At 55.8% G+C, this 24,388-nt stretch overlaps 2 protein-coding genes across 3 annotated transcripts in view; one reads left to right on the forward strand and one right to left on the reverse strand.

Moving 5' to 3' along the window:
• The first annotated feature begins 982 nt into the window (after nucleotides 1–982).
• On the forward strand, nucleotides 983–9,293 carry Comp (cartilage oligomeric matrix protein). Its single transcript, XM_028786074.1, has 19 exons — nucleotides 983–1,076; nucleotides 1,283–1,368; nucleotides 1,776–1,827; nucleotides 2,179–2,348; nucleotides 3,091–3,228; nucleotides 3,387–3,461; nucleotides 3,542–3,700; nucleotides 3,782–3,886; nucleotides 3,971–4,078; nucleotides 4,612–4,771; nucleotides 5,855–5,973; nucleotides 6,135–6,187; nucleotides 6,269–6,450; nucleotides 6,643–6,821; nucleotides 6,929–6,977; nucleotides 7,359–7,555; nucleotides 8,483–8,655; nucleotides 8,900–9,039; nucleotides 9,114–9,293. The coding sequence occupies exons 1-19, from the start codon at nucleotides 1,001–1,003 to the stop codon at nucleotides 9,158–9,160; spliced, it is 2,268 nt and encodes a 755-aa protein (XP_028641907.1). The 5' UTR covers nucleotides 983–1,000; the 3' UTR covers nucleotides 9,161–9,293.
• Nucleotides 9,294–13,104: 3,811 nt separating this feature from the next.
• Nucleotides 13,105–24,388, reverse strand: part of Crtc1 (CREB regulated transcription coactivator 1) — a 53,109-nt gene continuing 41,825 nt past the window's right edge. The window contains exons 9-15 of one of the 2 annotated variants that reach the window (XM_028786162.1): nucleotides 20,814–20,947; nucleotides 19,922–20,065; nucleotides 19,763–19,813; nucleotides 18,819–18,920; nucleotides 15,422–15,508; nucleotides 15,110–15,290; nucleotides 13,105–13,902 (exon numbers count right to left, since the gene is read on the reverse strand). In XM_028786162.1, coding sequence (XP_028641995.1) covers nucleotides 13,691–13,902; nucleotides 15,110–15,290; nucleotides 15,422–15,508; nucleotides 18,819–18,920; nucleotides 19,763–19,813; nucleotides 19,922–20,065; nucleotides 20,814–20,947 — 911 coding nt within the window. In that variant the 3' untranslated portion in view covers nucleotides 13,105–13,690. Of the gene's footprint in view, nucleotides 13,903–15,109; nucleotides 15,291–15,421; nucleotides 15,509–18,818; nucleotides 18,921–19,762; nucleotides 20,066–20,813; nucleotides 20,948–24,388 lie in introns of both variants that reach the window. The other variant, XM_028786161.1, reaches the window with a different exon arrangement.

Below are 24,388 nucleotides of genomic sequence, written 5' to 3' on the forward strand. Positions count from 1 at the left end.
TGTGCCGCCTCCTACCCCCCACCTCCCAACCCCCCACCCCTCACCCCTCAGCACTGGAGCCACCTCACTGCTTCCCATGAATGATCTAAGGCCTTTTCATTCTCTTTGTTCCCTGGACTCTTTGTCTCCTCCAGGCAGCCCTCCATGGTTTCTTGTTGGAACAAGAGATCTTCCAGGGTTGCAGTGGCACCAAGTGGGCCAGTCCTCCTCCTGAGCCCAGCTTCTCTGCCTACAGATTGTAAGCTGTGAGTCCTGAAGGCCAGGTGGAGAGCGTTAAAGGTCCCGGAGGTGAGGTGTTTTACAGCTCAGAGTGTGCCTGGCTTGGGAAAGGAGATTTTCAGATCGCAGCCAGTCTTATTTTTATGACAGACTGTCTCCCCAGCAGCTGGGGAGTGAAGTTTAGTGCGCCCCAGTGAGAAGAGAACTCCAGGGAAGCTGAGGTTCCTTCTCCCACCCCATCCCCAGCACCTCCACTGTTTCCTCAACAGTGCAAAAGGGGAAACCAAGGCACAGACATCATTTACTGGGGATTCTGTTTGTTTCGAGGTGCGAGGAGGTGGGTGGAGGCTTAATACCTACACAACCTCCTGCTGACCGGGGCTAAGCCATACCCATAGCCCCCTTTGCAGGATTTTGAAGTGCAGAGGAAGTGTGGGGAGCCAGAGTAGGTGAGTTGGGACATTTTGATTACTTATGACTTTGTTTCCCCAATGTTATCTGATGGGGCAGATGGAGATGGTCTTGCATACAGCTGGCACTCAATGGTGACCAGAGTGGAGAGCCCCACTCCAAGGCTCATGCCTTTCTTTCCTCAGACCCCACGGTCTGATCAGCCGCCGATCATACCGCAGGGCCATGGGGCGCGGCCCTGAATGCAGAGCCCTGCCTGTTTACCTTGTGGCGGGCTCTGGGCAGGGCCGTGGGGGCTGTCCCGGACCCGGCGCGGGGATAAATAGGCCGCGGGCTCGAGGGTGCAGACAGCAGCTGCAGCTCCGCCACCATGGGCCCCATTGCCTGCGTTCTAGTGCTCGCCCTGGCTGCCCTGCGGGCGACCGGCCAGGGCCAGATCCCGCTGGGTAAAGCCGCTTAGTGGGGGACATGGGTGGACAGGAGGCCCCTGAGTTCCCTCCACGTTCATGATTCCTGCTCCTCGGAGCTTGGGGTCCGCTCTCCAGGAACCTCCTGAAAAATGAAGCGGCGGGTGGAGCTTGGATGGCCCCGGGGGTGGCCGGAGGGGTGATGGAGTGGTTGGGTCGCCCATCACTGGCCCCTGTGGACGCAGGTGGAGACCTGGCCCCACAGATGCTGCGAGAACTTCAGGAGACCAATGCGGCGCTGCAAGACGTGAGAGAACTGTTGCGACAGCAGGTAAGGAGACACCAGCGTGGAGACAACAGGGACAGGGCACACAGAGGGGACTGAGAATAGTTGAGAACAGAGAGGGAGACAGCGCGGGGTCAGAACAGGTGCAGGGGACACAGCGCAGTGACGAGCAGAGAACAGAGGGTCAGAAAAGGACAGAGAGAAAAACAGCGCAAGAGCAGAGCAGGGAAGAGAGCCTAGACAGGGCGCGGGACAGGTTGCGGGGACAGGATGCAGGGACAGGATGCACCGAGCTAGAAACAGGGACACAGGGGCTCCGGAACGGGCTTGTGCAAAGGTAAAAGGGGTGGTTGTGGGCACCGGGCTTCCCAGGAAGGGGGTCGTAGGAGGACCGAGAGGGGGACCGAGAGGAGGCTCACGGGAAGGGGTCCCGCTGACTTCCTGCCCGGCAGGTCAAGGAGATCACCTTCCTGAAGAATACGGTGATGGAATGTGATGCTTGCGGTGAGCACAGCCGGGACCCAGGGGCCAGAGGAAGGGTAGGGGCACAGAGCGAAAAGGAGGAAAAGGGCTGGGGAAGGAAACTGGCGGGGGCGAAAGCGGACGGCGACGGAGCGGACTGGACGCCGGAGAGAAGGCCCGGGAGAAGCGCGAAGACCAGGGACATGGCGGGCAGTAGGACCGCACAGCCTCAGAGCGCACGCGCGAACAAGCCCAGTCTCAGCGTGGGCTAACTCGAGCCCCCCCGAGGGGCGTGGCCCTGCACGGCTCCACCCCGGGCGGGTCAAGCTCATCTCGTGGGCGGGGCCGGACAGGCACCTCCTCTGGGCGTGGCCTAACTTCTGCGGTCCGCAGGAATGCAGCCCGCACGCACTCCCGGCCTGAGCGTGCGGCCAGTGCTGCTTTGCGCACCCGGCTCCTGCTTCCCCGGCGTAGTCTGCACGGAGACAGCTACTGGCGCGCGCTGCGGCCCCTGCCCTCCCGGCTACACCGGCAACGGCTCGCACTGCACCGACGTTAATGAGGTGCGCGGGCTCCCCACACCCCCGCCGTCCTGACCCTACCCGGGCCGACCCCACCACAAATTCCCTCCACCCGGACGACACCCCCCTCATCCACTAAGGGTATTCTCCCCGACCAGCCCCTTGCAGCTCGGGGCTCCAACCCAGAAGACCTCACGTCTACCAGGGGGGTCCCATCCAGCCAAACTCCATCACTATCTCGGACGCATGCTTTGACCACGGCTTTTGCCCCTACTGACGCCCACCCCAACGACCCCTTGGAGGCCGGGGGTGGCTCTCTCCAACCCTCCTCACAGTTGGGGCTTGCTCGCCCGGACCACGTGTCTGCTTTGGAGAGTCGCCCTCCTCGACAGGGCGATCGCCGCCGTGCCTGCACGCCCAGGCGGCCACTTCCTCCCTCGGCTGGGGATGCCCGTCCCCCAAGTTCATTTCCTCACCCTTAAGAGGACGCAACTCCATGCCCATGAAGGCAAAGTCTTCAGAAACCCTCGGGTTCTCTATCCCGTGTGGCACCCTACTTCAAGAGCTGGCTGATGGCCCTTAAGCGCCCTGGAATGCAGAGGCATGCCAATCTCTTTGAGTTCGAGGCCAGCCTGGTATACATGGTGTGTTCAGAGCAGGCAAAGCTATGCAGTGAGATCCTGTCTCCAACAAAACAAACCCCTCTCCACATCCGGGAAGCCCCAAGGTGCGACTCTCGCGGTCCAGCTTGGGGCCCCTAAACCTATGTGCTCCTTTCTCACAGTGCAACGCTCACCCCTGTTTCCCGCGCGTGCGGTGTGTCAATACCAGCCCTGGCTTTCACTGCGAAGCCTGTCCCCCTGGGTTCAGCGGAGCCACCCACGAGGGCGTGGGACTGACCTTCGCCAAGACCAACAAACAAGTAAGGGAAGCAGGGGAACCCTACGTTTATGGCAGAAGAGAATGAAATGCATTTTGTCCAGAAAACTCGTTCCAGCGAGAAAGTTCTTGGAGTGGGGGTGGGGCAGGTTGCAAAGAGGCGCACGTGAAACATGTGTTGTCTGTCCGTTGTATCCCCAGGTTTGCACGGATATTAATGAGTGTGAGACCGGGCAGCACAATTGCGTCCCCAACTCCGTATGCGTCAACACTCGGGTAAGGAGGGCAGGGATGGTGAGGTTGATGCCATCAAGGCACGAGTGGGTGTCCGGCTGACGGCACGCGCCTGCGCACAGGGCTCCTTCCAGTGCGGCCCCTGCCAGCCCGGTTTCGTGGGTGACCAGACATCAGGCTGCCAGCGGCGTGGGCAGCACTTTTGCCCCGACGGGTCACCCAGCCCGTGCCACGAGAAAGCCGACTGCGTTTTGGAGCGCGACGGCTCGAGGTCCTGCGTGGTGAGTGCAGGAGCATAGGTTGTGGAAGAGGGGTTCGGGGCTCCGGCGTGCGTGGACATATCCACCCACTCCCCTATGCAGTGTGCGGTCGGCTGGGCCGGCAACGGGCTCCTGTGCGGCCGCGACACGGACCTGGACGGTTTCCCTGACGAGAAGCTTCGCTGCTCAGAGCGCCAGTGTCGCAAGGTGGGTGTGACCTGGAGGGCGTGGCCAGGAGGGTGTGGTGAGCCAGACAGACACGCACTTCACTCCTGTGTTTCTGCTCCCCAGGACAATTGCGTGACGGTGCCCAATTCGGGGCAGGAGGACGTGGACCGGGACGGCATCGGAGATGCTTGTGACCCGGATGCAGACGGGGATGGAGTCCCTAACGAGCAAGTAAGGCTGTATAGGGTCCATGGGCGGGGCTTGGTGGCAGCGTGACCGCCAAGGTCTTGCTAGTTACCTAGCTTCTGGCAGAGGGACTAGACCTTCTTTGAGTTGGACTGGTCTGAAAAGCGGCCTTTAGTTATTTCTTTTTTCTTTTCTTTTTTTGGTTTATTTGTCCTGGAACTCACTCTGTAGACCAGGCTGGCCTCGAACTCAGAAATCAGCCTGCCTCTGGCTTCCAAGTGCTGGGATTAAAGGCGTGTGCCACCACTGCCTGGCAGAAAGTGGTCTTTAAATTTTATCATATTTAGTTATTTGTGTGTTGTGTGTGTGTGCGCGCGCGCGCGGGCGTGTGGAGTATGTGGCGTAGACACAGAGTGTGGCATGATCTAAGGCTACTTGTAGGAGTCTCGGTTCTCTCTTTACACGCATAGGCTCCGGGAAGACTGAACTAAGGCCTTTTTTCCCTATTCCCTGCCAGGCAACTGGGACATGATCTCTGTCCCATGCTGACCTTGCCTTCTATTTGTTCTGCCTTCTAGGACAATTGTCCGCTGGTTCGAAACCCAGATCAGCGCAATTCGGATAGCGACAAGTGGGGAGATGCCTGCGACAATTGCCGGTCTCAGAAGAATGACGACCAGAAAGATACAGACCAGGATGGCCGGGGCGATGCCTGTGACGACGACATAGATGGCGACCGTGAGTATAGCTGGGGGGTGAAGGGTGGGACCCATCTCTCAGTGGAGGTGCCTGCAAAGCTTGGAACTGAGTGGTGACCTGGCCTAGAGTGCCCTTGTGTGGCTAAAGTCAAGCAGAGGGAAACACGGAAGCCAGGTCTGGAAGAGAAGATGGCTGGGACACGAGGGGCGGGGTGCCCAGTTTAACACCCCATCCCCCATGGGCTTCATCATGATGCATAGCAGGGGATGGCCTTGAACTCCTGATCTTCCTGCCTTCACCTGCTGAGCGGGATGACAGGTATGCACAACTGTGTCCTGCTTGGTCATCCTTTTTTTTTTTTTTTTTTTTTTTTGGCTTTTCGAGACAGGGTTTCTCTGTGTAGCTGTCCTGGAACTCACTCTGTAGACCAGGCTGGCCTCGAACTCAGAAATCTGCCTGCCTCTGCCTCCCAAGTGCTGGGATTAAAGGCGTGCGCCACCACCGCCCGGCCTGGTCATCCTTTTTTATTTGACATTATTGTTGTTGCTGTTCTTAAGACAGTCTCTCTACATAACCCCGGCTGTCCTGGAACACACTATATAGACCAAGCTGGCTTCAGACTCACAGAGATCTTCCTGCCTCTGCCTCCTGAGTGCTGGGATTAAAGGCGTGGGCCACTATGCCTCACTTTAATTTTTTAAATCTTGTTTTATTTGATTTTTTTTTCCAAGACAGGGTCTCATTATGTAGTTTGGTCTGTCCTAGAACTCACTATGTAGCCCACCCAGGCTGGCCTTGAACTCACAGTGATCTGCCTGCCTCTGCCTCTAGAGTGCCAACATGCCCAGCAACTTTTTAATGTTTTAATTTATCTATCCTGTGTACATGCACCTGTGTGTGCATTTGTGCCATGACACACATGTGGAGGTCAACCTGCATTGCAAGAGTAAGTCCTCTCTCACCATATAGGCCCCAGAGATCAGTCTCAGACCCCTTGGCCAGCGACTCTTTCTGACTCCGTGGAGCTGGGGCTTTGTCCCAGGCCTGATCTGTGTTGGGAAGGTACCAAGCTAGCCTGGCCCTGCTCTCAGGGTCCTGCCTTAGTTCTCTGATTTATCTCAGGAATACGAAATGTAGCTGACAACTGTCCCCGGGTGTCCAACTTTGACCAGAGCGACAGTGATGGTGATGGTGTTGGGGATGCCTGTGACAATTGTCCCCAGAAAGACAACCCAGACCAGGTGGGCCACTTTCTATGTGAACTTTAGTTTGGGGGGTACGAGGGATCTGAGGGCATTCTGAGGGTGGGGGTTCTTGGAATGGGAAGGACCTGGCTATGGAGTTGGGGTGGGGATGGCTTCTGAGTTCCTAGTCCTGACTGTGACCCTTGACCCCATTCCAGAGGGATGTGGACCACGACTTTGTGGGTGATGCCTGTGACAGTGACCAGGACCAGTAAGGAGCCTTGCGAAGGGCAGTGGGGTGTTGCACGACAACCCCCTTCTGGAGTCTAAGCGCTCCATCTCCACACTCTAGGGACGGGGATGGTCACCAGGACTCCCGGGACAACTGCCCCACAGTGCCCAACAGTGCCCAGCAGGACTCAGACCACGATGGCAAGGGCGATGCCTGTGATGACGACGACGACAATGATGGGGTTCCTGACAGCCGGGACAACTGCCGCTTGGTGCCTAACCCAGGCCAAGAGGACAATGACAGTAAGGATGGTGTGAACGTGGTAACTAGCTGGTGCGTGGTCTGGGTGTGAACTTGGCCAGTAGCAGGTGTGGGCATGGCCAGCAGCTGGTGTGAGGAGGCAGAAGTGCCTGGTGTGGGCGTGGTCAGCAGCTAACACAAGCTATTGGGAGGGGCCTGAGCCTACAGCGCCGCCTTGTGACCTGTTCTTTCAGGGGATGGCGTGGGTGACGCATGTCAGGGCGACTTTGATGCTGACAAGGTTATAGACAAGATCGATGTGTGTCCCGAAAACGCCGAGGTCACCCTCACCGACTTCAGGGCTTTCCAGACGGTCGTGCTGGACCCCGAGGGTGATGCGCAGATCGACCCCAACTGGGTGGTGCTCAATCAGGTGCGGCTAGGGCTTGGGTGGCGGTCTAGGGAAGTCCAGATGCCACCTCAGCAAGGCCTGCACCACTCAGCGCTGGCCTGAGGCCCTTGTTCTTCTGACTTCACCAGGGAATGGAGATCGTTCAGACCATGAACAGTGACCCTGGCCTGGCTGTGGGTGAGGCGGGGCGGGGCGAGGGCGGGACTATGGGGCGTGACCACGGAGGGCTTGGCCACAGAGCAGGACCTGTCAATTTAATCCTGGGAAGGATAGGGCTGAGGCAGTTAGGACAAATGGCAGGTTGCAGGAGTGGCCATAGGTGGGTCCTAGGCCGTGGGGGGACAGGGGCTGGTTGGTTAGGATCTGTGAAGGGCTGGGTGAGGCCTTTAGGGCATGGCTGTGGGAGGTGTGACCCCTGAGAGCTAGGGACTGAAGTGTTTGGGGATGTGGCCAGTGTTATGTTGGAGTGTGGCCTTGTTTGGAGAGGCAGGGCCTGACTCTGAGGTGTTCAGAGCAAGCATGCTTCTGAAGACTCTCTTCTTCTCTCCCCTCCTACAGGTTACACGGCCTTCAACGGTGTGGACTTCGAGGGCACGTTCCACGTAAACACTGCCACTGATGATGACTATGCTGGTTTCATCTTCGGCTACCAAGACAGCTCGAGTTTCTATGTAGTCATGTGGAAACAGATGGAGCAGACGTACTGGCAGGCCAATCCCTTCCGGGCAGTGGCTGAGCCAGGGATTCAGCTCAAGGTGCTGTCTGGGCTGTACCCTCTGGGTCCCTGTGCCTACACACACTATACTTTTCAGTGGTCACCCCCAAACCTTCACAGCTCTCCAGGATTGTCCCACAGCCCTCAAAACTGTCACTACTCCTCATTCTCTCTCACTCGTGCCTGGCCCCAACCCTCCCACCCGCACCCACCATCGCCATGGGGTTCAATCCTCCCACAGGCCCATAAATACCTTCTACGAAGGCTTGGGGAAGATGCCACCTTGCTACAGTGCTTGAGTCACAATCAAGGGAACTGGAGTTCTCCCCCCCCACACCCGAACCCACATAAATGCTGGATCTGGATGGTGACCCACCTGTAATTCCAGCCTTGAAATGTAGAGACAGGATCCCCAGAGCAAGCTGGCTAGTGAGACTAGCCACACTGGGAAGCCCCAGGCCTTACAGATCAAGGTAGACAAGCTACTAAGGATAACTGACAACTTCTGCCCCTTGCTTACATGTACCACACACATTCAGAAACATAATACTCAAGAGAGAAAAAATTAAAGGTAGACCCTGTCTCAAAAAAAAAAAAAAAAAAAGGAAAAAAATCTACCTTGGGATTGCCACATGTTCCTTTGGGCTCCCAAGCCTGTCACAGAGCCCTAGGTTTCCCTGGGTACCCCAGATCCTCCTGCAGACACCTCGCAACAGGTCATCAGTTCTATAGACCCCAGTTTATCCCAGCAGGCTACAGCATCCTATAAGGAGCCAGACCCTGTGGATCCCCTAAGGTACCCCTGTATTTCCAGCATACACGCAGGCTCCTGGCTCCACTACCCACAGTGGCCCAGCCAATAGCCCTCGCTTGCCCTCTTCTTCCACAAGGACCTTCCTTATACTCCACCACCCGTAACGCCCACCAGACAGGACTCTGATCCTTTTCCTCCCCTGGTCTGTGGCAGGCTGTCAAGTCCTCTACAGGTCCTGGGGAACAGCTCCGAAACGCGCTGTGGCACACGGGGGACACAGCATCCCAGGTGCGGCTGCTGTGGAAGGATCCTCGAAATGTGGGCTGGAAGGATAAGACATCCTATCGCTGGTTCCTGCAGCACCGGCCTCAAGTCGGTTACATCAGGTGGGACTGCCCTGCTGCTGCTGAGCTGAGCTGCTCTAGGAGAAATGGGCTGTTTACAGTACATCATGGACCTATGGGTAGATGCCAGGACCCCAGTACCTCCTATGTAAGGGCACCTGACACACATTCTCACAGAGAGAAACGGAGGCAGGGCCTACGACACCAGCTCTTATCTCTTGAGTAGGAACCACAGATGAAGGGGGTGGCAAGGAGGGACCCCCACCTCATTGGTCCTCCTTCACAGGGTGCGGTTCTATGAGGGTCCTGAGCTAGTAGCTGACAGCAACGTGGTGTTGGACACGGCCATGCGTGGTGGCCGCCTGGGTGTCTTCTGCTTCTCCCAAGAGAACATCATCTGGGCTAACCTGCGCTACCGTTGCAATGGTGAGCTAGAGGACAGTGGGCTGGACCCAAAAGGCTCCAAAAACATCTCTCACCTGTTGCCTTTCAATCTGCAGATACAATCCCTGAGGACTATGAGAGTCACCGGCTGCGGAGGGCCTAGGGACCAGTGGGGCCCCACTGCCCGATGGACTGTGGTGGCATAAGCTACAGGTGTCTGGGGGTCTGGCATCCCTCTGAAGGGGTGTCTGGCCTGGGGTGGAAAGGCAAATAAAGTATGTATGTGGGGGACTGGCTGGCTTTGGTCGCTGCTGAAGGGGCACTGTGTGGAGGGGTCTCCAGGAGGTCCTAGGGTCTGTATTCAAGTCACTGAGATAGTCAGGGGCATGCAATTCACGGCAGAAGGTGATACCCCTGGAATATTCTAAGGTATGATCAGATGGATGCCTCCAAGTTTAGGAACTTAAGTCACTGAATGGCTCAGTGGGAGGTATTCAAGGGGTTCAGACCTATGTGGGGCTCAGCCACAGGAGGATGAGATAACCGGGACGGAGACTAGAAAAAGAGGAAGAGGCCCAGACGAAAACATTGGGTTTTTATTACATTTCATTACAAAGGGCGCAAAAATACAAAGAAGCGTCTGCGCCAGAAGGTGGGGCGGGCGGCCGTGCGTGCCCTGAGCAACCTGACCCCCCAACTGCGGTACCCATGGGCACGGTCCACAGACATCCGCAGCGGAGTGCGCATGCTGGGGGCAGAGCCAGCCTGGGCACGGGGAGAGGAATGTGGGACCAGCCATTTGCATATATCAAAGGGGCTGTCCAGCCCATGGCGTCCTGTTTCCAACTAAGGGGTGAGATGGGGCCTGAGAAACAGAGCCTGACCTCTGACTTTAAGGCCACAGCCCTGTCCTCATGTCCCCCTGTGATCAGAACTGCTGGGTTGGATTAGGCTAGGCCTGGGTCACCCTGAAATTCTAGAACCCCAAGAGATAGGGCAAGATCTTACCCCATGTGATGGATCCCTAGCCCCAAGGAAGGGCTGAGTGCAGAAGGGGTAGCTGGTACCATCATGGGGCTCTGCTGCTGTCCCCACCTGCCCAGGAGGTTGGGCCCCTGAGCCCAGCAGGGTTGAGAAAGAGGAAAACTGAGGTTCAGGGCACCCCATGGCCTTGGGAGTACCCCAGCACCCAGGCTCGAGAGGATACAAGTCCCTCCATCTTCTGCCCTGACAGGGAGATGTGGCTATGACCAATGAGTGGCAGGCATTTGTAGCACGCTGAGGGCCATGCCTGAGACAGGAATGATCAGGGTCTCCAAATCAACCACCAGATCCCTGAAGGAGAGGGGCCCCTCTGGGAGCCAAGGTGGAAGGGGTATAAAAAGGAACAGGTACCACCGCACTAGAGGCAGACCACATGGGGCAGACTGCACCACGGGGCCCCCACCTGGACAGCTCTGGAGGGACAACAGCTAGGCCTAGGGCACAACTATACAACCCTATGCCTGTGCACACAGCTCCATCAAGACCCTGGTCCCAGCAGCCTTATCAGTCTGTGCTGGAATCTTCTCTGCAGAAAACTCAGAATGCAGTGAACAAACTCTAGGCCCACTGTGAGAAGAACAGTGGCTGACACTGGTGGGGGGTTGCCACCCCCATACTTTTGCCCGCTCTTGTCCTGATCAGAGTGCCAGGATTGTTGACTCTTGATATCAGGCCCAGGTGATAGCTGTCAGCTGTCCTTGGGTGCTGTGTGTGCAGTAGCATATGGGTCTCGCTAGGGGGCTCCCCAGTATAAGTCTTCCAAAGAGCTGACGGCTAGGCTAAGTACCAATGGACTTCACAGAGCAGCACAGGATAGTGTTGCAGATAGGGGACGTGACAGAGCCTTGGGTCGAGAGGACAAGCCATTTCTTAGGACACAGAAAGGGGCCGAGTCCAGCTGCATTGTTGTTCTGGGGGGCTTTGGGTAGATAACTACTGCCCCAGAGGCCTTAATGGGTAAAGTAAACGGAGGCGGGGGGGGGGGGCATAGTGTTATCAAGATGCCTCAGCCTTGTTTCCGATTCGGGGAAGTGGGTTTGACAGCACATGGCTGAGGGGCTTGGTTGAAGCTGGTGCAACATGGATAAGGAGGAGGGGGAAAGGCAGGCCCGGCTCAGGTATCTGACCTCGCAAGGCCGGGTGTCTAAGCCTGTCCTGAGAGCACAGATGTGGGCAGAGGGTCTATGTACATGCTGCAAGGCGGCTGCTCCCAGCACAGTTCAACAGGTCACAGTATCTGCATGTCACCAGCTGAAACCCCCACGGCCTTGAGCTATCATCTTGGGAGGTCTTGGCAATACAGAAGTATTATCAGACAGGTGACCTACATCTAGAAAACAAAGACACCTCCCAGGAGTCCCGCTGACAGCAGCGAGGCCCAGGGGTGGGGAGAGTGAACCCTTCTGGAACATGCATGCACCCGAGTGGTGGCCCCTGGCTGAGCAAGAGGGCTCGGCTCATGAGATGCCCACAGCTGCCCGGGGTGCTGAGGCAGGGATGCATCACCTCATCACAGAACTTGGCAATGAACAAGTCACACTGATACAGCTACATGCACTCTTGGCTGCAGGGCACTGAAAGCCGGGCCATAGTGGCCATGTGTGTCCTGCCCTGGCTCACTGAGGACTTGGAGGTCTGTGACTGGTTACCGGGAAGCAGAGCCTGGCCTGGAAACTCTCAGCCTCTCTACCTTGTTACAGCCATTTGTTCAGACTTCTACACTCGAAGAGAATCAGACCCCCATTCATGTATACTTTGTCTTTTGTTTTTTTACCTTGGTTTTTTTTTTGTTTTTTTCTCCTCCAGAGCTGAGGACTGAACCCAGGGCCTTGCGCTTGCTAGGCAAGCGCTCTACCACTGAGCTAAATCCCCAATCCCTCTTGGTTTTCTTAAGACAGTGTCTCATGTAGCTCAGGCTGGCCTTGATATCCTAATCCTCCTGCCTCCAGCTCTCCAGTGCTGGGGTGACAGGTGTGTACCACCATGCATGTTTAATAATAAAACAACAACAACGAGGATGACGATGTTCCCACTACTCCCTTCAAGCCTTCGCCATGGTGACAGGAAGGCCTGAGACCTGGACAGGTGAATGAACAAACCAACGCTGTATCCTCAAGTCCAGGGGGAAGGGGGATGGTAATGAAAGGCAGCAGCTTTCTCATGCAGGCAGCCACCTGGTTGCTCGGAGAGAGACACACAGCTCTTGTGCTCCCCAGACCCCAGCACGGGCAGTGGGCAACGCCACAGACACACGATCAAGCTGTGCATGGGCCTATGGGCAGAGGCGTATGACATGTCAAGTTATAACTTGGGGTGGTGGGGATCAGAGCTTCTAGGCCAAAAGTGGCCCAGAAAAGACAAGCTAGGTCCACAGTCCCCACTTATCACAGGGAATCTTAGCACAGAGCCACCAGCAGGCACCAGTCACCTGCTAAGGCCTACCCAGCACCTTAGAGATCCTCAGAGGGAGAGGGGTCTCCAGAGGCTCCAGTGAAAGCCAAGGCCTGTTCCCAGAAATCTGTTCTGTGGTTCTTACAGACACACCTAGCCACCAGGGCCGTGCATCCAGCCCCATCCATGCCCACCCAGCTCTTTGGGGTGAGACTATGTGCCAGTAAGCTCAGTCAGGGTGAGCGGCCCAGGTCTGGGTGAGCGGCCCAGGAGCCCCAGCTTGCAAGTGCTGATTCAGGCTAGTGTTCCAGTTAGCTTTAAAAAAAGGTCAAGGAGAGACTGGGGGATACACATGCTGCCAGGCAAGTATGGAGGGTCAGCTACCAAACGCCAACAGAAACTGAAGGAAAAGCAGAACCCGCCAGGGCTGCTGCCTCCCGAGCCCCAGATCCTGAACAGCAGTAGGGACTGGTCATGGGACTGGGAAGAGTGAGGAGAATGCGCGGGTGGCCTGTGACCCTCATCCCTGTACCACCACGCTGACCGTTCCCCAGCAGGGGAGAAGAGTGGTGGCGAGGGGGCCAAGGAGGGGCACTGGCTGCTTCATCGGGCTCTGTCCACACCACATTTGGCCATAGGTCGATTGTCACACTCCAAGAGTGCCCAGGAATATAAAAGGCAGCCATCGAACAGTGTTTATTCTGGTCCAGGTCTGCCCCTTTGCTCGGCTGTCTTTGCCCTAGGCATGGTGGGCATGCATGACCTGACCAGGGCTGGGGATGGCGGTGGGGACAGGGATGAGGAAGGCAGTGACAGCTGAGAACAGTCGAATGGATGGCGCACCTCAGCCTCTGGGTGGCCACGCCCACACCCCCGACCTCCTTGCACAGCACATCTGGGAGTGACACTTTGGGTATCTTGAAAGTGGACCACTGGTGAGGGCTCTCACATCCCCAGTGAGGGGTGAGGGAGCCAGCATGGGGAACGTCCATGGGGGCCAGGCACTCACAGCCTCGGCGATCAGCCTGGCCCCAGGTGGATGGATGGACAGACAGATAGCCAGCCTAGTACACAACGGCCTCACGCCAGGCATCATGGGAGGTGAACAACCGGGGTGGCGGCTGGCAGGGGGCGCTGGGCAGCATTGCAAGCTCAGAACCACAAGCTTGGCCGTTGGCAAGGGGGACAGCATTGCCATCCCCAGGTTTGGGGCAGCGCCGTTGGAGACTGACCAGCGGCGGGTGGCAGGCACAGCCACTCACAGGCGGTCCATTCGGAAGGTGTCCTCGGTGGCTGGGTCGGCTAAGACCATGTCGGGGTCATTTAACATATGAAGTCCGTCGAGGGTCAGAGGATCGATCTTCAGCTCGTCCAGCGGAAACTGGTGGTCCGAATCAAAGCTGACGTCACTGACCCCTGCCAGTGTGCTGCTCAGTTCCTTAGAGAGGCTTGGTGGTGACTCTCCTGTCACTGTTGGGTGGGGACAAAGTATATGGCTCAGCCTTGGCTCCAGGGAGCCAGACACCAGGCCATTTACCTCCAGTGTGAGAAGCAGGGGTGGAGGAGGTGGCTCACCCCAGGGATAGGTGTTCTGTGTACCATGGTGGGGTAGACACTGGCACTGGGCAGGCAGAGCCTGGGACATGGCTCAGCAGTCTGCAGAGCGTGAGCTTGTCGCCACCCGCAAAGCCACATGCTTGGTAGCAGACGGCAGTGTGACCTGTGGGACACACCTTCTGACACAGGGTCTGAGGTGCACAGGTGGGTCATAGGTCCTCCCTGTGGGGACCCAACTCCTTTTACTGTCAGGGAGGTGCCTGGCAGGTGCCCAGGCCTAGAACTGAGACTCAGCTGTCCCGTCTAGACTGGCCGGTCTTTTAGATTAGATGGAGCTCTAAGCACAGAGGCTGTCCTACACGCCACAGGGGTCCCAAGGATCCACCCTCTGCCCTGGGTGTGCCATGGTGCCCACAGGATGCAGTGACAGTGTCCCCAACAGACTTAGACTAGACTGAAAGGATTCCTTTTCAGGCCTATAAGATAAAGGGAGATAGCTAAAGGGAGTTGGGGAGGGAAGACATTAGAAAAGCCGGGTTCTAGTTAGATGGAGTGCGGCCTGGCCATACTGCTCTCTGCAGGATGGAAGGCCCTGTCTCTTGGGTATGCAGGTTCTGGGTTCTGCCAGCAAGTGACAGAGAGACCACTGGGTTGACGTCTGATCAGCTTGGTCCTGAACAGAGGGCCCTGGTGTGTGGCGAGTCTCCCTGGCTGAAAATGAGGGCAGGGGGTAATAAGAGGACTGGATCCCACATGAGGTGAGAAGAGAGAGGAGGCGAGGAGGGAGAGAGCACAGCTGCAGGTAAGGCCAGGGCAGAGCACGCTGCAGAGATGGCTGGCGTGGCCGAGTGGACCATGAGGAGGTAGCTGAGGGGTGGGCACCAGTGCCATGTGTGACACGGCTCTGTGACAGCTGAGGCTAACAGCGAAGTGTGAGAGGATGGACTGCGGTAGGGACAGAGTCCAGGATGATGAGACCCTGAGGGGTAGAGCCCTTGCCGTGCTTGCAGTGAGCCTTCTGTTCCCCATCCTGTGGAGCAGGTTAGCCTCAGCCCAACCCCCTTGTCTGGCAGGAGGACCTGTGAGGACACTTTTCATGCCCTGCTGCCCCAGGCCTCACCTGTGAGGATGATGTTGGGGATTCCACCGTGGCCTGTGTAGCCGAGCTGCTGTGGGTCCTGTAGGCTGCCATGGCTCCCGCTCAGAGCCATCATGGCCGCCTGCGAGTAGTTGAGTGTTGGGCCCGGGCTGTACAGGCTACTGGAGCTGATGGCACTCTCCAGCATGTTGAACTGCTCCAGCTAGGGAGAGGAGCAGAGGGGCCGTCAGGATGTTGGGTGGGGGGGTCAGGACGGGGGTGGCTATGGCTCCCCCCACCCACAGCCTGACAGCAGGATGCAGGCAGAGCAGGGAGACCTGGGAACTCGCTCACCTGGCGGGACAGAGCATTGGCCTGCCTGGCTGTCATCTGCTGCTCATAGAACGCATCCCCAAACACGCTGCCCAGGGTGGACGTGTGCTGTGGACAGAAGAGAAGCCTGCTGTGGTTGTAGCCTCAGGCTCAGGAGGCAGTGGGGTGGGATGCCTGCGCTGGGGTTCCTGAAGCCTGTGCCTCCCACAGCCCAGCTGGATGGGACAAAGACCCCTGGGGACTCCCAGAGGGTGGAGACCACAGACATTTATCCTGGAATGCTCAGGGGAGTGCCCTGACTAGGGTGACTGTTTCTTTCCATACCCACTCCCAGGTCCTCTGATGTTCCCCAATCACTGTCCCATCTACCCTCCTAGAGCCTGCATCTAGGAAACGTCACTTCCTAGGGCACAGGGACTGTAGGGAGGTGCTGCCTGATCCTGAAGCTGAGGACTTCCTGGAGTGACAGGCAGCACGTGCATGTCCTGTTTGGGATGTAGTATGTTCTTGGGAACACATGGAGACAGGACATAGGATACACTCTAGACAGTATAGTGCACAGGACACAGCAGGGACAAGCCACTACCTGGGGCTGCCTGCCAGTGAGATCCCAGGCTTGTGGGGTCGAAATCCTATCACACTTGCCTATGAGCCAAGCCTAGCTGGGCTCTTTTGGGGCCCTGAGAAAGCCAGGAAGGAGCCCCTGGAGGTACATGAAGGCTATGCCTGGAGCTGGCTGGGACACGGACAAGGGGACTAGATGGCTGAAAATGTAGCTAAGTCACACCCCAGGCACCCCACAGCCCAGCTAGACTTGTGACTCACAAGTCAGATCCCAGATGCACCTGAGTGCGCTGTGCAGAGTAACTGCCAGGTAACAGTCTAGGACAGTCCACAGCCTCCAGCTCCCTGCGAGAGTCACCTAGGCTAAGCTCAGTCTGGCCCCTGAAAGGTGGCAGACTGCTCGGTCAAACCCTGCTACTGTAAGACCCCATAGCCTCACCAGGAGCTAAAGATTTCATCAATGAGTGGGGACAGGGCTATTTTTGGGGTGCTTCTGAGATGGTGGCTGATTCTGTTCCAGAGCCTTGAGAAACTGTCCTTGAAGGAAGTAACTCAGGGGTGGGGCCTTAACCTGCTGAGGTACAGGCCTGACTGGACCGACATGATAGCACGTGGAGAGAGTACATCAGGCATGAGAGAGCACATGGCCAAAGCCCAATGGGTGTCTAAGGAAAAACCCAATAGGAAGCCAGATGTGGTTATGCCTGGCACCTCTGGGTTCTGAGAGAAACTTGTGTCTCTGTAGACTCCCACTGGGGTCAAATACCCCAGCAGTCTTGTCCTCACCAACATGATACACCTGTTTTCCACATCAGAGACACACAGAGACAGGTTGAACAAGATAGGACGAGCTGCCTGCCCCGGCTAGGACAACCTACGTCTGCTTAGGACAGAGAACATCCTATGGTTTGTCAGAGAAATGTGTCATGGATTGTGGACTCCTCCTCTGCCCTACCTGCCTCTCTGTGTCCCTGGAGCCCAAGAGCTCAGTGTGAATGGACTGAGAAGAGCTGACACCAGGTGATTAAGCAGGTTGGATGGTCACCATGGGGGACCTCATATTTTTGTTTCCCAAAAGCAAAGCAGCCTGATGCTCCTGTCTGGTTCTCCTGCCTGGTGCTCCTCCCTGGTGCTCCTGCTGGCTCTAGCCTGGGAGGAACCTATTGCCCCTGTCCTGGGGTTGAGGACAGTTTCAGGGCCTGGGGAACTACAAAGGCTAATACAAGTCTGTCTGCCTGGTGGTACTGTAGTGTGGGGTGGCCCCAGGATGGTGAGGTCCTGTCAGTTCCGATGTGACTGAGTCACACCTCAACTCCTCAACTCAGTACGGGATGAGCAGGGCAGGGTCAGACTGCAAAGAGAACTGAAGGATACTTGCTTAGGCTGAACTGGACCAAAACAGAGATCAGAGGCCTGGCCTAGTGAGGACGTCCGGGATCTGGTGCACAACTGCACCAGGCCAGCAAAAATCTGGGGTGGTGGGCTGGCATCCTCACACTGGGGAGGCTGAGGCAGGAGGATTCAGTTTGAGGCCATTTGGGCTACAAAGTGAATCGGGATTTCAGGATATTTGATCACACCGTGAACCCTGAATTTGTCTTATTTACTGAAAAAAAATCTATTTTTAGTTGTGGTGAGGCTCAGCCTTAGCACAGACCTGTAACCCAACAACTCTCTGCTTGAATATTGTAAACAAGACTAAGTGAAGTCAGCCATAGGTCAAGAGGTGGAGCAAGTAACCACTTGCCAGAAAGTGAACATAGTACTATTAAGAAAAGAACTACAGGGGCTGGAGAGATGGCTCAGCGGTTACGAGCACTGACTGCTCCTCCAGAGGTCCTGAGTTCAATTCCCAGCAACCACATGGTGGCTCACAATCATCTGTAATGGGAACTGATGCCCTTTTCTGGTGTGTCTGAAGATAGCTATAGTGTATTCACATACATAAAATAAAAAAATAATTCTTTAAAAAAGAAAAAAAAAGCCGGGCAGTGGTGGCACACGCCTTTAATCCCAGCACTTGGGAGGCAGAGACAGGCAGATTTCTGAGTTCAAGGCAGCCTGGTCTACAGAGTGAGTTCCAGGACAGCCAGGGCTACACAGAGAAACCCTGTCTCGAAAAGAAAAAAAACAAAACAAAACAAAACAAAAAAAAAACAAAAAAAGAAAAGAAAAAAAAAAAAAAGAAAAGACCGTAGAGAGTAAACGGGAGTCAGAGGAGGGACAGAGAGCCGCACAGGAAGTAGAAGAGCAGGGCTTCCAGTCTGATGGCGTGGGAGAGAGGCATTGCTTCTGGCACACTGGGGTAGGGTCAGCTGGGTGCTCCTCTGCCCCTCTGAGCTAGCAGGCTTTCACCCCAGCATCTAGCTCCTGAGTCTTCATTGGTAAAAATCGAACAATTGGAATTTTGTTTAGAAACATGACCCTGTCTCAAAACACAACCCAAATAAAACAAAGGCCACAGTCATCCAAATTAGGTGACTGTGGAGGGGGGGAGGCAGAGCAGTCATAGGCTGGCTGGCCACCTCAGCTACACCCCATAGAGCCTCTACCTTCATTTTCATAGGTCTTGGAGCTTCAGGTTCCAAGCCTTGGGGCTGTTCTGATGTCCTGAGAAACTCTGAGCCCGCCTGGTGGGGGCACGACCCTGGGCTGATGGAGGACAGATGGCATGGAGTGGAGGACAGCACAGGGAGCACTAGGCACATGGGACACACGAAGACATGGAGTGGAGGACAGCACTGGGGAGCACTGGGCACATGGGACACACAAAGCCATGGAGTGGAGGACAGCACAGGGAGCACTCGGCACATGGGACACACAAAGTGGCACAGGGCCAGGGGTGGGGCCTTACCTGTGGGGAGCTTCCAGGGGAGAAGCCTTGGTTGGAGACTGGAGAGGTGGGAGACTGGGTGGCTGGTGACCCTGCGCTCGTGCGGTACTGCAGAGGTGGTGCCTGTGATGACAGACAGTTCATGCTTTACTGATTCTTGAACTGGCCCAACAGACCTGGGCCCGATGCCTGGACCCTCAACAATGGATGCCACTCAGGCAGTCATGGCCTGTGGGAATCCGAGCGGAGATGCGACTGTAAACCTGGCTTGTCGGCATGTGCACACAGAGGGTTGCAGGCCCACCTGGAGCCCGCAGCAAGGACTCCTGCTGATGCTAGGCCTGAGCCTGTGCAGAGCTGATGGCATCGGGCACAGCACCCTCTGGATGCACCTGCGTACCCCGACACATCCGTACATCCAGACTGTGATCCACACACTCCTAAAAGCACAGTACATGAACACACATACAATTGGCACGCACCTGCACAATGCTATTCATAAACAAACCCCTACTCATGAATACACACTCCACTCATGAGTACACATATCCTACTCGTGAACATACCCACCCACCCAGGAATATATACTCACACCCACTCATGAGTACACACATCCACCCACCCATGAGTACACACTCACATCCACTCATGAGTATACCCACCCAACCATGAGTACACACCCACACCCACTCATGAGTACACCCACCCACCCACTCATGAATACACACCCACCCACCCATGAATATACCCACCCACTCATGAGTACACACCCACACTCAATCATGAGTACATACACACACACATATACCCATGAATACACCCACTCACCCACCCATGAATACACACACCCACTCATGAGTACACACATCCACCCACCCATGAGTACACACTCATATCCACTCATGAGTACACCCACCCACCCACTCATGAATATACATACACACTGAGGGCCCCCTCAGGCTTACCGAGGTGGCATCAATCCCCATTGGTGGCTGGCCTGGGTTCTCTGTGGGGGACTGGGGAAGAGTGGATGGTACAGTGACTGACAGTGGCGGCAGCTGGGGCCCCCGAGTCAGGCTGGCACTGGGCAGCAGTGGACCACCCTGGGGGAGGCCCACAGACACCTGTGGGGGCGGTGGCTGCTGCTGGGATACCGGTGGAGGTGGAGGTGGTGGCTGAGGCTGTGGAGGAGGCTGCTGGGAGCCAGCCTGGGTGAAGAAGGCATAGGGCAGCTGTTGCTCCAAGGACAGGGCGTCCATGGCCACGGCCTGCAGAAGACAAGGATGAGGAAGAGGCACTGGGCCACGGTGCCAGTGGGAGCATGGGGCAACTCTGTGGGTCTGATCCCCCACAGTCTGCTCTCCCTAGAGCACATGAGCCAAACTTGGTAAGGGCAGATCTTACACAGGAAGTAATCTTACATAGGCAGCACTTGGGAGACTGCGGCAGGAAGGTCACTGTAAGCATGGGGCCAGCCTAAGCTGCAGAATGAGTGTCTGCCTCGTCACTTGGATGCCTGCTGATGGCCCCTGGGCCACTCCAAGACCACTGGCTTAGCCAGGAGCAGTGACACGGAGATGGGAACAGAAGAACCAGGGATCCCAGGTCATCTTCATCTACTCAGGGTTTCACAAGTACCATAAGTGTGCATCATAAAACACTGATCTGTGCACTTTCTGTTCAGACTTCTGTTGATAAATAAATAGTGCAAACAGGATTGGAGAGATGGCCCGGGGATTAAAGAGCATGGGCTGCCTTAGCAGAGGACCTGGGTTCAGATCCCACACCCACAGGGTGGCTCTTAACCACCTCTAACTCCAGTTCCAGGAGACCTGACACCTCTGGTCTCCAAGGGAACCTGCATGCACATGGTACACATAAATTCACTCGAGAACACATGTACACATTAAAAATAAATACACACATAAATAAAATTGGTAAAACCAGGATTCCACAGGACAGGGGAAGGGGAGGGTCTGGAAGATTCCCGTGTCCCCACCCACCTCGCCCTCGCACCTGAGTAATGGGTGACAGCGGAGACAGGGTGGGTGACACCTGCTGGGTCTGCTGCCGCCTGGCCTCTGTGCTCAGAGACAGGGGGCTGACGACTGCCGGCCGGTGCTGTGGAGAAGAGCTGGGGGTGTTCAAACCTACAAAGGAGAAGGGGGCTGGGGACAGGCGGCCACAGCACAGCACAGCTGCCTGTGGGAGGAGCTGTCAGTGGTCTAACCTGAGATGGGGCTCTGAGGAGGGTGACCATCAGTGACCACCCTGGTTTCCCCAGCCCAATAGCCTAATTTCTTCTATCTGCAGACTTTAGTAGCTCAAGAAGGGCGTGTCCCGTGGCCCCAGCCAATCAACACTGCTTCCAAGTAACCAATCAGAGCCCATCTTGGAACTTGAACATTATCATGGGAAGCGCTGCCCATAGCTGGTAGAGGGAAGTTCTCAGTGACCAGGTCCTAGGAGCCCTGCTGTCCTCTGATGACAGGGAGAGTGGGTGTGTGCCCCTACCCAGCCACTGTGACATTTCCTGGCTTTAGAAGGAAAGTCCTCTCTAATGGAGCATGTGTGTGTGTACACCTAAAACATGTATGTTATACACGGTGAGAGTGTTTTGCCTGAATGTACACCTGTGCTCCATGTGTGTGCCTAGTAACTGTAGATTAATCCCCTGGCACTGGAGGATGATGGCTGTGAGCAGCCGGGTGGCTGCTGCAAACTCCCTGGGTCCTCTGCAAGAGCAACAACTGCTCTTAAGCTCTGAGACAACTCTCCAACCTTCTTTTATTTTAATTAATTTTTTTGAGACAGGATTTCTCTGTGTAGCTCTGGCTTTCCTCAAACTCACTCTGTAGACCAGGCTGGCCTTGAACTCAGAGACATCTGCCTTCCTCTGCCTCCCAAGTGCTGGGGTTAATCAGATGCACCACCAACACTTTCTATTTTGTTTATTCTTTTGAGATAGGTTTATGTGTAGTTCATGCTTGTCTCCAGCTGGCTACGTATGGAGACTGACCTTGAACTCCTGAGCCTCCTGCCTCTGCCCCGAGTGCTAAGGTGACAGGCATGAGCTAGCTTTTGCTATCCTAGGGCTCAAACCCTAGGCTCTGTGCATGGTACGCAGCACTCTGTCAAATGAGCTGCAAGCATTGTACCAGATGAGCTTCAAGCCCATTTAATACAGGGCTAGCCTGGAACTCACTAGGTAACCAGGCTGGCTTTGGTGTCAGAGTACAGATCTCAGGTCTGTGCCATCATGGCCCATCTCCCTTCCTGCCTTGGCTTGGGTAACTCTATCCTATGGGAGGTTGGGTTTCTGTAACACCAGGGCCGTCCCCAGTCGCTACCAAACTTGTTCTTTCCTGTCAAGGCATTTCTTGAGGACCTGGTGCCCTTCATCCACACCCTTCTTTGGCACCCTCAGGATGATGGAGCCCCCCTCCCAGCACCCCTCTTTCAAGTCTGCCTAAACTGAAACCAGAATCCTCATCACCCTGCCCCAGCCTTGGCCCGGAGTAACAGGCCTGTACCTGCCAGTGCCTCTGTGGGCCTCGCTGCCCCTTCCCTCATCCCCGCTTGCCCCAGGGATCTGATCCCTGAATGCCGAGGCAATGAGACCTGGGTGAGATGGAGGTCACTGGGCAGAGTGGGGCCTGCTGCCTCATCCTGGGCACCAAGCCAAGTGGGCAACAGGCCGCTCTGATGATAGTGGAGCCCTGAGGGCCCTGCACTTGACAGCCCCCCAACCCCAGTTACTAGGACACTGCTTCCTCATCAGGAACTATCAGATATTAACAGCGGAGGCGTCAGTGAAGTCAGGAGCACAGGGAGGACTTGGCACCATCAAGCCGGATGAGGCTGCCTGACTCACCAGGAGATCCAGGGCCTGCCTGCCCTGGGCACCTGGTCCACCTTGTTCCTGAAGGTGGGTGGATGGGAAGATGCCCAGCACTCCTTGGGGAGATGACAGGGCAAGGGGCCTTTGTGCCTGCTGCAGGCCCTTGTGCGACGGCCTACACTTCCCCTCGGATCCTGGTTGGCTCGACTCCTATCCAGTCCTGTGGTATGGTGTAGTGGCAGTGGCAGAGCCAGGCTACGTTATGGAGAGATTGCCAATAGAATCCTAGGCAGGAAGAACCTGGGAGGCAGCGTTCAGAGTGCAGTTAAGTCCAGGACTCAGGGGCTATGGCCTTGCTTCTGAGTGACAGATCCCTCCTGTGTCTGTCAGGGCTGAGACACTTCCTGTTTAGATCTGGAGCAGATGCTGGGGCCTGTGAGGATGCACAGCACAGGCAGGACTCTATAAGAAGTGGATGCAGGAGCTGGAGAGACGACTCAATGGAGAAGGGCACTGGATGCTTTGTAGAAAACCTGAGTGTAATTCCTAGTACCCACACGGGCTCACAATACCTGTCCCTCCAGGGGGGACCCTATAGCTTCTTCTGAGCTCCAAGGGCACCAGCCACACATACGGTGTACAGACATGTCTCCAGACAAACACTCACTACTAAAGTAAGTCTGTTAAGTAGATGTGGAAGGTTGGGACTTGGCTAAGGACGCTTGTAGCTCAGTTGGTAACTGCTTACCCAGAATGCACAAGGTTCTGGATTAGTCCCTAGTGCTACATTCACCAGACAGAGTGACGAATGCCTGTCACTCCACACTTGGAAGACGGGCAGGAGGATTAGAAGTTTGAGGTCTTGCCTGACTACACTGCAAGTTCTAGTCCAACCTGAGCTACATGAGACCCTGACTCCAACGAAACAAAACAAAACAAATAGAAGGGGGGGGGGTTCTGGAGAGATGGCTGGGGGGGGGTGGTTAGGACACCTGCTGCTCTTGCAGGGGACCCAGGACTTTCTAGCTTCAGCAGGCCCTAGGCATACATGTGGCGTGCACGCACAAAATGCCTGCTCACATGGGACTGCAAGCGGGGCAAATGGCCGGGTAGGCCCTATGGTAGAACAAAAGATGGTGGCTCTTTCTTCTTTCTAGCTTTCTGAGACAGAGTCTCACTAGATAGCCCAAGCTAGCCTAAAACTAAGTGTGAGACATTATGCTTTGCTTGATTTTTTAAAAAATCGGCATGATGGTGCAAACCTTTAACCCCAGCACTCAAGAGTCTGGGGCAGGCAGAGCTCCGAGTTCAACGTCCTGAGTTCTAGCACAGCCAGGGTTACATAATAGGACCCCATCTCAACTTTTCTTCTTAAAATCTCTTTGAAAACCGTCTTGGTGGGGGGTGTATGTGCATGCAGGTGGCTGTGAGACCCTGCAAGCGTCCAGGATCCCCTGGAGCTGGGATCACAGGTTGCTGTGAACTACCTGCTATGGCTGCAGGACTGAACACAGGTCCTCTGGAAGAGTAGTATAGGTTTTCAACTGCTGAGCCATCACTCTGGCCTGGGCTTGATTTTTTTTTAATTCTTTTAAAATGTATTCTTCTGTGGGGGTGGGCTGGTACAGGCCCATGGACATGTGTGGGGGCCTTCGGACATGCCCAAGTGGGTTTTCTTACTATACTGTGTTTGTTCTGAGGTCTGAACATAGGTCCTAAGGCTTGGTTCACATGCTACTTCAAATGCCAC

This window comes from Grammomys surdaster, unplaced genomic scaffold (genome assembly GCF_004785775.1).
Source record: "Grammomys surdaster isolate TR1022 unplaced genomic scaffold, NIH_TR_1.0 125429, whole genome shotgun sequence".
Taxonomy (NCBI): domain Eukaryota; kingdom Metazoa; phylum Chordata; class Mammalia; order Rodentia; family Muridae; genus Grammomys; species Grammomys surdaster.